Source organism: Rattus rattus, chromosome 16 (genome assembly GCF_011064425.1).
Source record: "Rattus rattus isolate New Zealand chromosome 16, Rrattus_CSIRO_v1, whole genome shotgun sequence".
NCBI lineage: Eukaryota > Metazoa > Chordata > Mammalia > Rodentia > Muridae > Rattus > Rattus rattus.
The window spans coordinates 347,503-359,589 of record NC_046169.1 but is presented as its reverse complement, the minus strand read 5'-3'; the positions used below and the strand labels follow the sequence as shown (position 1 = coordinate 359,589).

Here is a 12,087-nt window from a genome sequence, read left to right as displayed (position 1 = left end):
TTGGAGACACAGCTACACAACTGAGTTTAATCATACTACCGTTTACTAGCAAGGCCTACAGGAAGCTTAAAACTCTGACTCAAAACATGGTCAGGATAAACCAGTAGAAGGAAAAGGAGCAGGGCTTTGCGTGAATGGACCTGGTAATCATCTGTTCAACATTACTATAAATGATTCATCTTAGGTTCTAACCCCCTTCCTCTAAGTCCTTAAGAAACAAAGCCGACCTGCTTTGAGATGATTTCGTGGAAACTCATCTACACAAACCCTGGGGATGGAACCACTGAACCACGTGAAACAGAATTGGCCCAGAGTCTAACACTGGGAACCGACCAAACAACTCAAGTCTCCAAAATGAAAAGAATTGACTGGGCTGATCTAAAATTTTAGCACTAATGTATCAGGAACACAGTTCCTATTTGGATTAATTTTCCCCCCAATAAGAAGTATGTGGTAGGGGACCAGGAGGAGGGACAACACTTGGGATGTGGGTGGGTGGACAGACAGACAGACAGACAGTTTGAGATAGCTAGCAATAGCATCTGCTATTTAAAAGAAGGAAGTCTCTGGAAAAGTACCAGCTCCTACTTCTGTAAAAGCAGCAGCACTGCCAGCCACAGAAAGGCCGTTTACAACTCAATCCCAAAGGCTCACTGGACTTTAAGGTTCAGTTTTACTCAGTGGGGCTTCTTCTGGTTTCTATCAGGAGACTCAGAACAGAAACGTCAAAGACATCCATGAGTACAAATACACAGTACTTCAGGGGTTCCCGTGCCGAGACTAGCAGCAAGAAACTTGTTGGACTCCTCTGCACTCAGCTGACACGTTCTCTAGACCTCGCAATCCCCATCATTCTCAGTTCAAGCTCCCCTCAACGCTGTTTCTCCATTATCCTAGCTGGTAAGTAAAATAACACAGCGAACTAAACTACAAAGGCATAAATGTCTAGAATTATCGACAACAGCAAGTGTTATAATGGAGCTGACTAAATATTTACTGGCTCAGTTTTTGCATTTTGTAATACCACATACGTGACACTTCAAAAAGGACATACATTTCCTGCAGAAATATCCTCCTCTTCTGCTCCTTCCTGCGTAGTGTCGTCGCTGACAGGAGAGCTGGCCTGAAGCACATCCATTTCTTCACTTGAATCGTTTTCTTTAGTAGCTACCTGTTTGGAGCGTCCTACACGGCTAAAGAAAAACACAGAAAATAAAATGAGAATCCCGATGTTAAGTTGTGTGTTAATTTACTGTAAGAAATGTCTTAAATAGTTTATGAATTTTGGTCAATTATGTCATGAGATGAGAAATAAATTTTCATCTTGACCCATAAGCATTACTCTTAGGATCTTACACTTTCTAGAAAAGGAAAAAGGTGTCACCAAGCCTATCACCATAAAGGACTTCACAACAACCTGAAGCCAGCATCTGCCTCATCTTTCCTCCTTATCACAGTCTTCACTAAGCCTCAAAGCGAGCATTCTCTGAGCTGAGAACAGCGAGCGCATTTCCGTCTACTATCTTGGACTGCAGAGAGAATCCAAATCCAGCACACAGATGCACCCAGCTTCCCTGACACTGCTGGTACCATGCATTCCTAGCACCTGCCCTTTCCTTACAGTGATCCTCTGAAAACAGAACAGACGGCATCACCCCAGACAAACCCCTGCACTGCACCAAGAATGAACCTGTAAGTCCCTTCCGATCCTGGCCTGCCTGCCTATTCCTCACCGTGACAATCTACTGAACCTTTTTGCCTTTTGCAGTTCCTTGGATTTACCAAAATCTCCCCACTTCAGAAACTTCGCCTACAGCATTCTCTCCCTCCTCCCTCCTATTTGTTTTGTATTTATATTCTGTGTGAACACACATGTGCCACAGACAGCCTGTGGAAGTCACAGGGCACTCAGGGAACTGGTTCTTTCTCCTGCCATGTGGGTACTGGGGATTGAACTCAGGCAGTCAGACATGGCAGGAACAGTCTTTACCCAGTGAGCCATCTCATCTCATCTCTTCTATTAGTTTCAATAGTTAATTCACTATCACATTCCAGAAAGAAAATTCCCCCAACTTCTTTCCACTATATTCTCTTAAGATGCCCTACATATTTCAAGATATACATCCGAGTCATAGCTTCCTATTCGTGTGTTTCTCCTTAGTGCCCGCCTGTCCACTGCAGAACAAGTCTCGTGAGGATAAGAACTGGCTCTGTGATGTGCCACCACACAGAACGACATGGGTGACAGTGTTCTCAACTACATTACAGTTAGAACACAAAAGCACACAAATTATGACATGTTATTATTCCAGATCTGGAAAACAACTGTCTAGAAAATTGAAAACAGTCTGACAAGGTAAAAAGTATCCTTCTATGCTGAAAAAAATATACTTTGGTTCTGAAGGTTCATGGAAAGACCTTATGAAACTTGAGGGGGAAATTATAACCACTTAAAGCCCTTAGGTTTATGATGCCCAGTACAAAGATGAGATATTTTAAATATTGACTACAGTAGTTTCTTGCTCGTTGGATCCAGTAGTCAGGAAGCTATCATGATAAGGTACTTACCTGTACTTCTAACATTATAGAGAAATTACATGGAGTAAGGCACGAAGCACTAGCAGACACTCGGGCAACTTTTCCTTTTCCTGTGGAACACACAGGAACAGGAAAAACTCTATGGTACCCAAGTACTTAGCTGAGATGTGCTGGAAACTAAAGAAAGGCAAGTATACGATCAGGGCTTGATAGAGCCATTACCAAGATGATGTAATTATACTTGATTTTAAAGGTACCCAACGACGACCTCCTATTTTGGTGCCAACTCTGCACTAACGTTTTGAAAGCCAAGTACTGGTTACAGCTACACAGTGAGCATGCGTAGGAGAAGACGGCATTTCTGACTAACAGGACATGATGCTCTGGCTGTACTTTCTAACGGGAGACGCCCCTGTCTGCTGTGCAGCTCGCAGTGCTGGTGCTTGTGCTGTGCTGGTGACTTGGGCAGACTCAAAGCTCCGTCTCTCCTGTTAGTGCATTTGCATAAGTAAGCATAAGGACGCAAAGATGCCAGTGCCAAAAGTTCACTAGGGGAATGACTGAGAGGAACTGTAGCCTGCAGCTATGAGGAAAGCTGGCTGAGGCATAGTGACTACTGGAAAATAGCACGTGTACACCATAAGACTACATAACTATTTGGCATTCATTTATAAAGACTTCTCTAGACCTATAAAAATGTACAAATATTAATTGGGCTGTTAATTCCCTAGATAAGTTTATAAAAATATCTTACAGTTGAATAATAATTGGACAAAATATTTGGAATTTAAATACAGCAATAAATATGCTTATAAACTTATAAAGTTTGCAAAATAATTTGAAATTGGTTTGAAATTTAATATTATTTACAACTTACATATTTTTTTTGGGTTGTGATGGTGATGGCGTTTTTGATGGTCTTCCCCGTCCTTTCTGTGGTGTGGACTGTGTGGATTCAACTGCACTAGTCTCAGGAGATTCTGCTCTGCTTTGAGGAAGACCCAAATGTGGATAGCATCAAATTAAGACTGCATTACGGCAGGCACAGTCACAGTCACAGTCTGGCCTAGGCCTGCACACACTCACCTCTGCTGAGCCCTCTTGGACGTGCGCTGCTGTTTGCTCTTTGACTTCTGTTCTGTGTTTCCCATTTGTCTTTCCTCTTCTTCATCTTCGTCTACTACAGGAGGTGCAGGCTTCTTCTTGTTTCCCTTCTTGGATGTTTTCACCACTGGCTCTTCCTTCGATGTCCCCCCGAGAGGCTTTGGTGGCCTGCCTCTCTTGCCCTTCTTCGGGGGGCTGTTCTGCTCGTCCTCATTTCCCAGGAGCTCCTCTTTGTGCCTCTTCTCCTCAGGCCACTGCTGCTCCTCTGATTCCGAAGCCGCATGGCCTCTTTTCCGGCCCCGCTGACTGCCTTTAGGTTTCTGTTCTTGGACCAGCTTACTAAGGTCATCCATACCTAATTTCTCTTCTGGGTCTGTGACAGATGCTTTTTTCCGACTTCTAGGCTTCTCCAACTCAGACTGGGGGGAGGAGGATCACAATTTTTAAAATTAAATTTTGAAAAATGAAATTGCTAGGCTCAGGGTGTGATTTGGTGGCAATACCATGTGCAGGCCCTGGGTTCAAGCTCCAACATGACAAACAAACAAATAAAACCATTAGCATTCTGAGCACTGACAACTGCTAAAACCTGTGACAGCTCTTTTTCTTTTTTCTTTTTTTCGGAGCTGGGGACAGAACCCAGGGCCTTGCGCTTGCTAGGCAAGCGCTCTACCACTAAGTTAAATCCCCAACCCCAGACAGCTCTTAAATACAGGGCCACCACAGCCGTTTACTGTTTACTGATTTGATTTGTAGAATGAAGAAGGCTTCATGATGCTGTCAGACTAGCATCGAACTCCCCTCCCAAGTTGAGTTCGGAGTAGCTGGGAGGACAAACATGGGCCACTTAACCTGGCCAGTTACTAAAATTTAATTTTAAAAATTCCCACTGTCTATTCACCTGGAGATAGAGAGAGATAGAGAGGGGGGGGGGGCAGATCTGGCAGACGGACGTTTTATTTAAAAAAACTTGTGGGCTGGTGAAAGTGTTTGCCTGCAATGCACATTGCATAACATCAGGCACGGTGTGGCTCAGCAATGACGCCAGTGCGCCAAGGTGGGGTGGGAGTGGGCAGACATTGGAGCCTCAATGTTATCTTCTTATATACGGAGTTCAAAGCCAGACTGAGACTTAAGACTGCCTCAAAAATATAAATAAATTCCACTAAAGAAAGGAAAGGAAGGAAGAAAGGATGAAAGATGAGGGAGGCAGGGAAGTAGGGGAGGGAGGGAGGGAGGGAGGAAGAAAAGGTGTGGCACTTTCTGTGAACTGCCCAATTGTGTTCTTGGTGTTATTTCTTTGGTCTAGGTCACTTTCTGGGAAACCTACTCTTTGGAATATATCCGACCTCTATTTCACTTTTCAGTAGGGACTAAATGTGTCCCTCAGCTGTTGAAAACCCCGCATCCCAGTGTGGTGCTATTGGAGACAAGGCCTTTGGGGGATAATTTGGTGGAGGCAACTCATGAAGGAGGAGTCCTCAGAGTAGAGGTCCTGTTTCTCTTCATCTTTTTCTTCCTCTAAGAACTTAATTTGCTAAGATTAGATCCTCTTCCTACCCTAAGAAAGAGTCTCTGGAGCCTGCGGCAGCCACACTACCTCACTGACTAGAACCCTGTCCTGTGGACTGGACTAGCTATGCTGTCGTGTTGGAATGTCTACTTCTCTTTCCACATTGGAAAAACATCACTAAAATTTTACTACATATTCACTTGGAAGAAAACTATTACCAGTTCAACTTGGTTTGTTCCCCTCACAGAAGACTACAGAACAGTCTTCCACGTCTCTTGGTTTTAAGATTTCCCACACAAGCGCTCTCTGCTACTTCCTTAGATTCTGCTTAAAGTTCTGTCTGAGACTGTGTGCCCACCCTGTCTCTCTGTATCACAGATGTAGCAAAATCACCAGACACAAACTATACACAAACACACTAACACTAAACACTAACACACACACACACACACACACACACACACACACACACACACACACACACGACATGCAGACTGTGTGTGCTTGGATTTGTTGTTGCTGCTGTTTTGTTTGTTCCTTGGCCACAGCCTCCCTATGTACAGCATCCAGGCTAGCCTTGAACTTACTATAAAGCCAAGCCTGTCCTCAAACACGTTTGTTTCTGTTACATAGAGAAAATCATGAACTTGTCAATTATTCCATGTTAAGTAGGAGTACAACAATAAAGCGTTTTCTTGATTAAGCAGAACTAAAAAATACAGATATTTTTACTAACTTCAAGCTTCTCTTCTAAAAACCTAGCAATAGAACCTCTTTCTGTTATTGAGTCTCCATTTTTCTAAGTTATCAATCTCTAATGCTTCGTGTGTAGAGCCTTTCCAAGTGTGTGTGAGTGTTTTGTCTGCATGTGTTATCTGTGCACCACACGTCTGGCGCCTGTGGAGGTCACAAGAGGACTTTGCTAAGAATCAAACCTGGGTCCTCAGAAAAACAACCAAGGGCTGTCAATGGCTGAGCCATCTCTCCAGCACACTGGGCACCAGCTAATTGACTAATGAGGATTTAGTAAAAAGGTTAATTATAAAATGGAAAGAACAGTAACTGTACTAGCTCAATAAACTGAAGAAACCTGAAAATAACTGAAAAATGCCAATGGGAAACAGAAAGGGCAAGTAAGATCCCAAAGAGAGCAATGGTAATTATTTTATTGAAAATTCTCATCTGTTTCTCAGAGTCCGCCACATTTACTCTATGGTGGCTACTGCTCAAAGGCATGAATCATTGCAATAATGGGACAGCATCGACTGCTCATGTGGGCTGACACGTTTATTCAGTTAATGAATAATAACTCATTATCGTTAGGCTGGCGAGCCCAACTATCCAGTTCACAGATAAGGAAACGGGTTCTGAAAGCCCCGTCAGTCACTCAAGAATCGTTCTGAGCTCAACTGGGGAGTCCAAACAGACCCAGTTAGCAAACCCACTGGGCTGTACTGGAATATGAAACCTGTATCTCAGTGAATCTTCACCAAATTTGTGAATGATAGCTACCATAGAAGCTATTTCTGTTAATATTTAAAACCTGAAAGGGACATCATCACAGGAGGAAGGAGGCTTTGGCACCCACATTCCATTCTCCCTTCCTAAGGCCAGGTCAAAAGTATTGCATAAAAAAGAAAAAGGAAAGCAAACAATTCTGAGTATGGAAATGACATGTCTGAATCTAAAGACAAAGAATTAAAATTATTTACCTGAAGACAGTAACACATAAACTCACAATAAACTCTAACACTGAGTTGGAAACTAAAGCCACGGAAGTGACTAGCGTGACAAGTTCAACAGCAACCATAACTACCAGTCTGAAAGCAAAGAGACTAAAGCAGTTACAGTTAGGAGCATCGCAGCCACCCAGGCATCTCACCCTTACAAGGTCAGAGTCTTCTCTCTTGTCACTTTTCTTCCCTGGCAAGGGTGAAGACATCGTGTAATCTTCATTCTCACTGTGGTCCATTTCAGTGCTATCCAGCCTTTGAATAGAGACACACGGAGTTATTTCTACAATCAAATAACCTTCAAAATGTTCTATTGTTACACTGTATAGCTTTCTAACTTCAAAAGCAAGAACTTTTTCCATCATATCTTGCACCAAATCAGTAAGCGATGTAGCCCATTTAATAAATGAAGGAAATAAAAAATGAATCCATTTTACCGTACGACATTTTCAAAACTAGATTTCACTTTGGGGCAGAGCATGGAAATTAAAGCCTGTTGTTAGTGTATCGAGCTGGCCTAAGTGCACTTTGCCCTGCCCTGCCCGTCCTTCCATTTCATCTTTAATTCTTCTTCAAGCAGTAACTTCTTCCTCCTTTTACAACATAAACACTGATTGTGTGCGATTATCCTTGTCTGTAAGCCTGTGCGGGGCTGAGATCAGCTCGTGGAGGCTCGAGGCATGGGGTGACCACACGTGCTCTCCCCCTTAGAGAGCTCTGTCTGCTGCAGCATCCTTGCCCACTTATCTTTCGAAACAACGACTTATGTCTTCCATCTCAGAACCTCAGGAGGCAGAAGCAGGGAGACTTCTGTGAGCTCAAGATCAGTCTGGTCTATATGGCAAGTTCTAGAATAGCCATATAGAGAGAGACCTTGTCTCAAAACTAACACATCTGTTTACATACTATTGAACTCGTACATCTCAAGTGCTAGTCAACAAGAGGATGCCTTTTACAAGTTAAAAAAAAAAATCCTTGCTAAACTACTTTTAAAACTAAGTTTATACATATACATACTAAAAAAAGTCAAACCATTTCCAACAGTATAAAATACACACTCGGGTTGGGGATTTGGCTCAGTGGTAGAGCGCTTGCCTAGGAAGCGCAAGGCCCTGGGTTCGGTCCCCAGCTCCAAAAAAAAGAACCAAAAAAAAAAAAAAAAAAATACACACTCACGTTAAGCTTTATGAACCCTATTAAGATGCTGTATGTGTTCCCGACCCAGCATGTTTATCAACTATTTCCCAGTAAAGGCACCCCACCCTGCACTCCACACAACCGACCTCACTCGGGCACTCCCATGGGAGCAGAGATCTCATTGGTTAAAAATGACCCAAAACCAAACCCAGAACCCCCACGTTTCATTTACTGTCCGGTACACATTCACTCAAGCACTGACACACATGCAGAGGCCAGAGGACATCCAGAAAAGTTGTCTTTCCCTTCTGCCATGTGAGTCCCAGGGATCAAGCTCAGGCTGTCCGCTTGGCAGCAGGGACATTATACAGTGAGCCAGCTCTCTGGCCCCTGAGCTCCATGTATGAGTTTTGTTTGCATGTAATGTCTAGACACCACATGTATGCAATGCTTGAAGAGGCCAGAAAGCGTGTCAGAAACCCCGAAACTCATGTTAGAGGAGATAGCTGTGCGCTCCTGGGAACCAAACCTGGCTCCTCTGGAGGAGTGGCCAGTGCTCTTAACCATGAGGCATCTTTCCAGTCCTGACCGCACTCTTTATAAGGATTCAGGGATTCCATTGTGTGAATGAGCTGTAAGTGAACTGCTGACTGCATGGCTGGTAAACCATGAGGTCGAATAGTTACTGTGAGCACTAGCAGAGACTCGTCCAGTACACTTGTAAGGAAAGCCAAGTGTCATGTATCATGTCTGCTCACTGTCATCGCTACGTCTATTTGTATTACTTTAGCTCTCACAGCCCTGAGAACCACGTATAAACTTGGCCTCTCCTGAGTGCACTTGCCTCCCCTTTATTCTTCCAGGAGAGCTTGGGTTTGAGCTGCTGCTCGCGTTGCTCACGGTTTCCATCCGTGAGGATTTGGTCTGAGACTGTTTGCCTGCCGATGAAAGCGGCTTATTAACTGCTCCGAGGACATTGGCTGTTTTAGGCTGAAATGAGAAATGCATAACTCTTCCTATTCGGTTAACATTAAAAGAACTATATCAAGACTTCCTAGCAACAACTTCGATGTATTTACACACAAATCATAAAAGATTCTCTATCCCTAAGCAAAAAAGACAGTAAGTTGAGTATCACTTGCATAACTTAAAAACTTGTAACCACGCATGCCTGTAATTCCAGCACGTAGGACGCCAGGGTACTGCAAACTCAAAGCCAGTCTGGGCTGCCCAGCTCAGTTTCAGAACAGACAAAGAGCAAATCCCCAGATACAGCTCAGCAGTTGAGTTTCCATTATTTGGAGGAAAAGATCTTCACAGATTGACAAGAAATGGAACACAGACCCGTCATGAAAACGGAGCCTTGCTATGGAAGGATGTAAGACCTCTTTTTAAAGATTGTTATCTAAGTTGGTATAACAAGTCTAAAGGGTAAAGGTCTTCATGGCTTTGCTGTAAGGTTTTTTAAAGCACATCTTAGCTGGCATCTACATAAGCACAATTAATTTTAAGCCCACAAATGGAAAATAGCTAATTATATATTTTCTACCTTGAGACATAAAAATTCTTAAAGAATTAAAATAACATAATTAGGTCAATAATTACACTAAAATTAACTAGCACATAAATACTAAAACAATTCTCAAAACATACTTTTCCAGGAGTGAAAAATGATTTCATTTCTGGAGGCAGGTAATTTTTGGTGTTACTAAAATTCTGTAAGCAAAGAGAAAAAGCAGTCAGTGGGCTCTAGAATAGCTCCTGTGGGAAACAAAAAGCCAACCGAGTACACAAGAGCTTTTACTTTTAAGTTCATATTTATTTAAACTAATTAGTTCAAACATGAAATTCAGGCAGTGGTTCTAATAGACTAACCTCATAGCAATTCCCATATCAATGTGCCAGACAGCGCCCATCCCTGCACAGCACTCAAGAGAGGAAGCCACACAGACCCTTGCTATGCTGCTCATATCAAAGCGAGTTGTGTAAAAAAGAGACAAGCCCTTTAATAACTAGGTAAACCCACGAGGTCATGTTAATCTAGATGTGCTGCCAAGACTGTAAATGGTAGACTGTTCTCAACACAGAGATGATGATGATGATGCCTTCCACATTGTTATTCAATGAGCTCAGGGACGAGCTGCGTATGCGACATTGTATAGGGTATGGCTTATGACTCTCCTTGTATGGCTCTCAGAGCTTTGGGCCTATCCCAGTGTCCATGCTCTGTTTTCCACACCACCTGATCAAGGGCTTGCAGGTTCAGACGCTACAGCAGCCTTCTGACTCTCATTCTGAATCAAAGGCCATTAATTCAAAATGTCTGGGTAAACTTTGCTTGTGCTCTTAGCACAGCTTTAGACTTTGAAACAAACTCTGGATCTTCCTAATCAGTGTCTAACCCTTCCAAGCCTCCACTCTGGTCCACATCTGGTCCACAGTCACCTTTCTGAGCCTGGTACCCTTTCCTGCGGTTTGAGCAGCTCTTACTACTGACTTATCTTCCCACAGCCCAGTGCCGAGCACACACTCCATGTCAACTCCGACTAACAAATTCAAAGGAATTACCTTGTCAGGCTGGGTGAAAAACCGAGCAGGCAACACTGGGTCTTTTGGGGACTCCAGACTGTACGTGGTGCTCTTTGACATGATGATGTTCATGGCTACATCACACACGGTGTACAATTTCTGCAATGGTAGTTTTTAGTTAGTTATTAAGACTGGCATCTTAGACTCAGGTGTAATTCTAGAGCATGGATTTAGGCTAAGAGTAAACTAATGAAAGAAAACTTCTAGATAAATATCGTGGCTTATATGAGTACCACAAGATCAGTGTGATTCAGTATTAGAATTACTACTAAATCAACACTAGTTTTGGTATAATAATTCTGCACCAGCAATCTCAATTATCTGTAATAGAAAAATGTTTATAAAACATGAAAGTATTTAAAACATTTAAATCAGTATGACATCAAAATTACTTATCATGAATTACATACTTCATTCATTTTTGTATCATCTGGTCCTTGAGCATCTTTTGTCTGTTTAATATTTTCTACCATCTTTCTGATAAACGCATGGCTGTTGTTTTCATTTTTAGCCATCAATATCTCCAGAACAAACCAAAGGCATCTAAGAACACAAGAACAAAGAAGACACCCGGAAAAATCTTGTTAAATACTGATTCAATGATTCTCAATATTAATATCTAGATTCTGATTCCAGCAGAGGAAGACATTTAACAGAAGCAGCTATAGGTCAAAATGAACAGCGGGAGAAGCCCTCGTTACACACATGGACAGCAGGCCTAGTGACACACATGGACAGCAGGCCAAACATGCAGAGAAGCTCAGATTCTCAGCAAATTTCTGCATGAGAAAGGTGAAAAGGAAACACAAGATGGGAAGAACAAAACAATTCAAACTTCATTCTGTGACAAGTAAAAAGACCGGCCATAAAACAATGCAAGGGGGCAACTGAGGTGTCCTGAGAGGACATCTTCAAAAGAGCACAGCGCCCAAGCCAGAGGTTAGCAGCAGTTAACCTGAGGACAAAAGGCATGGTAACTAACACCTCACAGGCTTCGCTTGCTGAGGGAAGACCTTAACCACTCTGCCCTGTAAGAAAGGCATAGGATACAGCTGCTATAGAAAGGAATAAGACAACAGGAATAAGAAACAGGAAGCAAGAGACTATTCCAGAAGAAAATGCAATGGCTCAGGTTGTGCTCCACAGAATGAAAAAACCAGGGAGTCAAGAAAGGCAAACTCTCAAGTGCGTGCTCTCAGCAGAGAAAAGCAGCCAGAGCCTTTCATTACTGAGATCCACTCTGACACAGAACTGATTCTAGAGATCGGATTCTAACAACAGATATTATGGCAAATAAAAGGGATAATGGATTTTCCCCTTGCCATGGTAAGTTAAATTTTATTTTCCTGCAAGATTTCAAATAACTAATTATCTCCATGAATCAAGACACAAACCATCATTTTCTCTTACTGGTATATCAACAGTATTCTAAATTAACTGACTCAAAATCTTAATAGTTACCTTTTATAACAA

At 42.5% G+C, this 12,087-nt stretch overlaps 1 protein-coding gene across 6 annotated transcripts in view; it reads right to left on the bottom strand.

Annotated features, from left to right (window-relative positions):
* Pds5b (PDS5 cohesin associated factor B) overlaps positions 1 to 12,087 on the bottom strand; it is a 131,645-nt gene that overhangs the window by 2,369 nt on the left and 117,189 nt on the right. Inside the window, exons 27-34 of one of the 6 annotated variants that reach the window (XM_032887088.1) lie at positions 11,025 to 11,157; positions 10,594 to 10,713; positions 9,679 to 9,741; positions 8,870 to 9,015; positions 7,038 to 7,143; positions 3,625 to 4,061; positions 3,416 to 3,526; positions 1,055 to 1,193 (exon numbers count right to left, since the gene is read on the bottom strand). In XM_032887088.1, coding sequence (XP_032742979.1) covers positions 1,055 to 1,193; positions 3,416 to 3,526; positions 3,625 to 4,061; positions 7,038 to 7,143; positions 8,870 to 9,015; positions 9,679 to 9,741; positions 10,594 to 10,713; positions 11,025 to 11,157 — 1,255 coding nt within the window. The remainder of the gene's footprint in view (positions 1 to 1,054; positions 1,194 to 3,415; positions 3,527 to 3,624; positions 4,062 to 7,037; positions 7,144 to 8,869; positions 9,016 to 9,678; positions 9,742 to 10,593; positions 10,714 to 11,024; positions 11,158 to 12,087) is intronic. The other 5 variants (XM_032887089.1, XM_032887090.1, XM_032887091.1 and 2 more) reach the window with 5 other exon arrangements.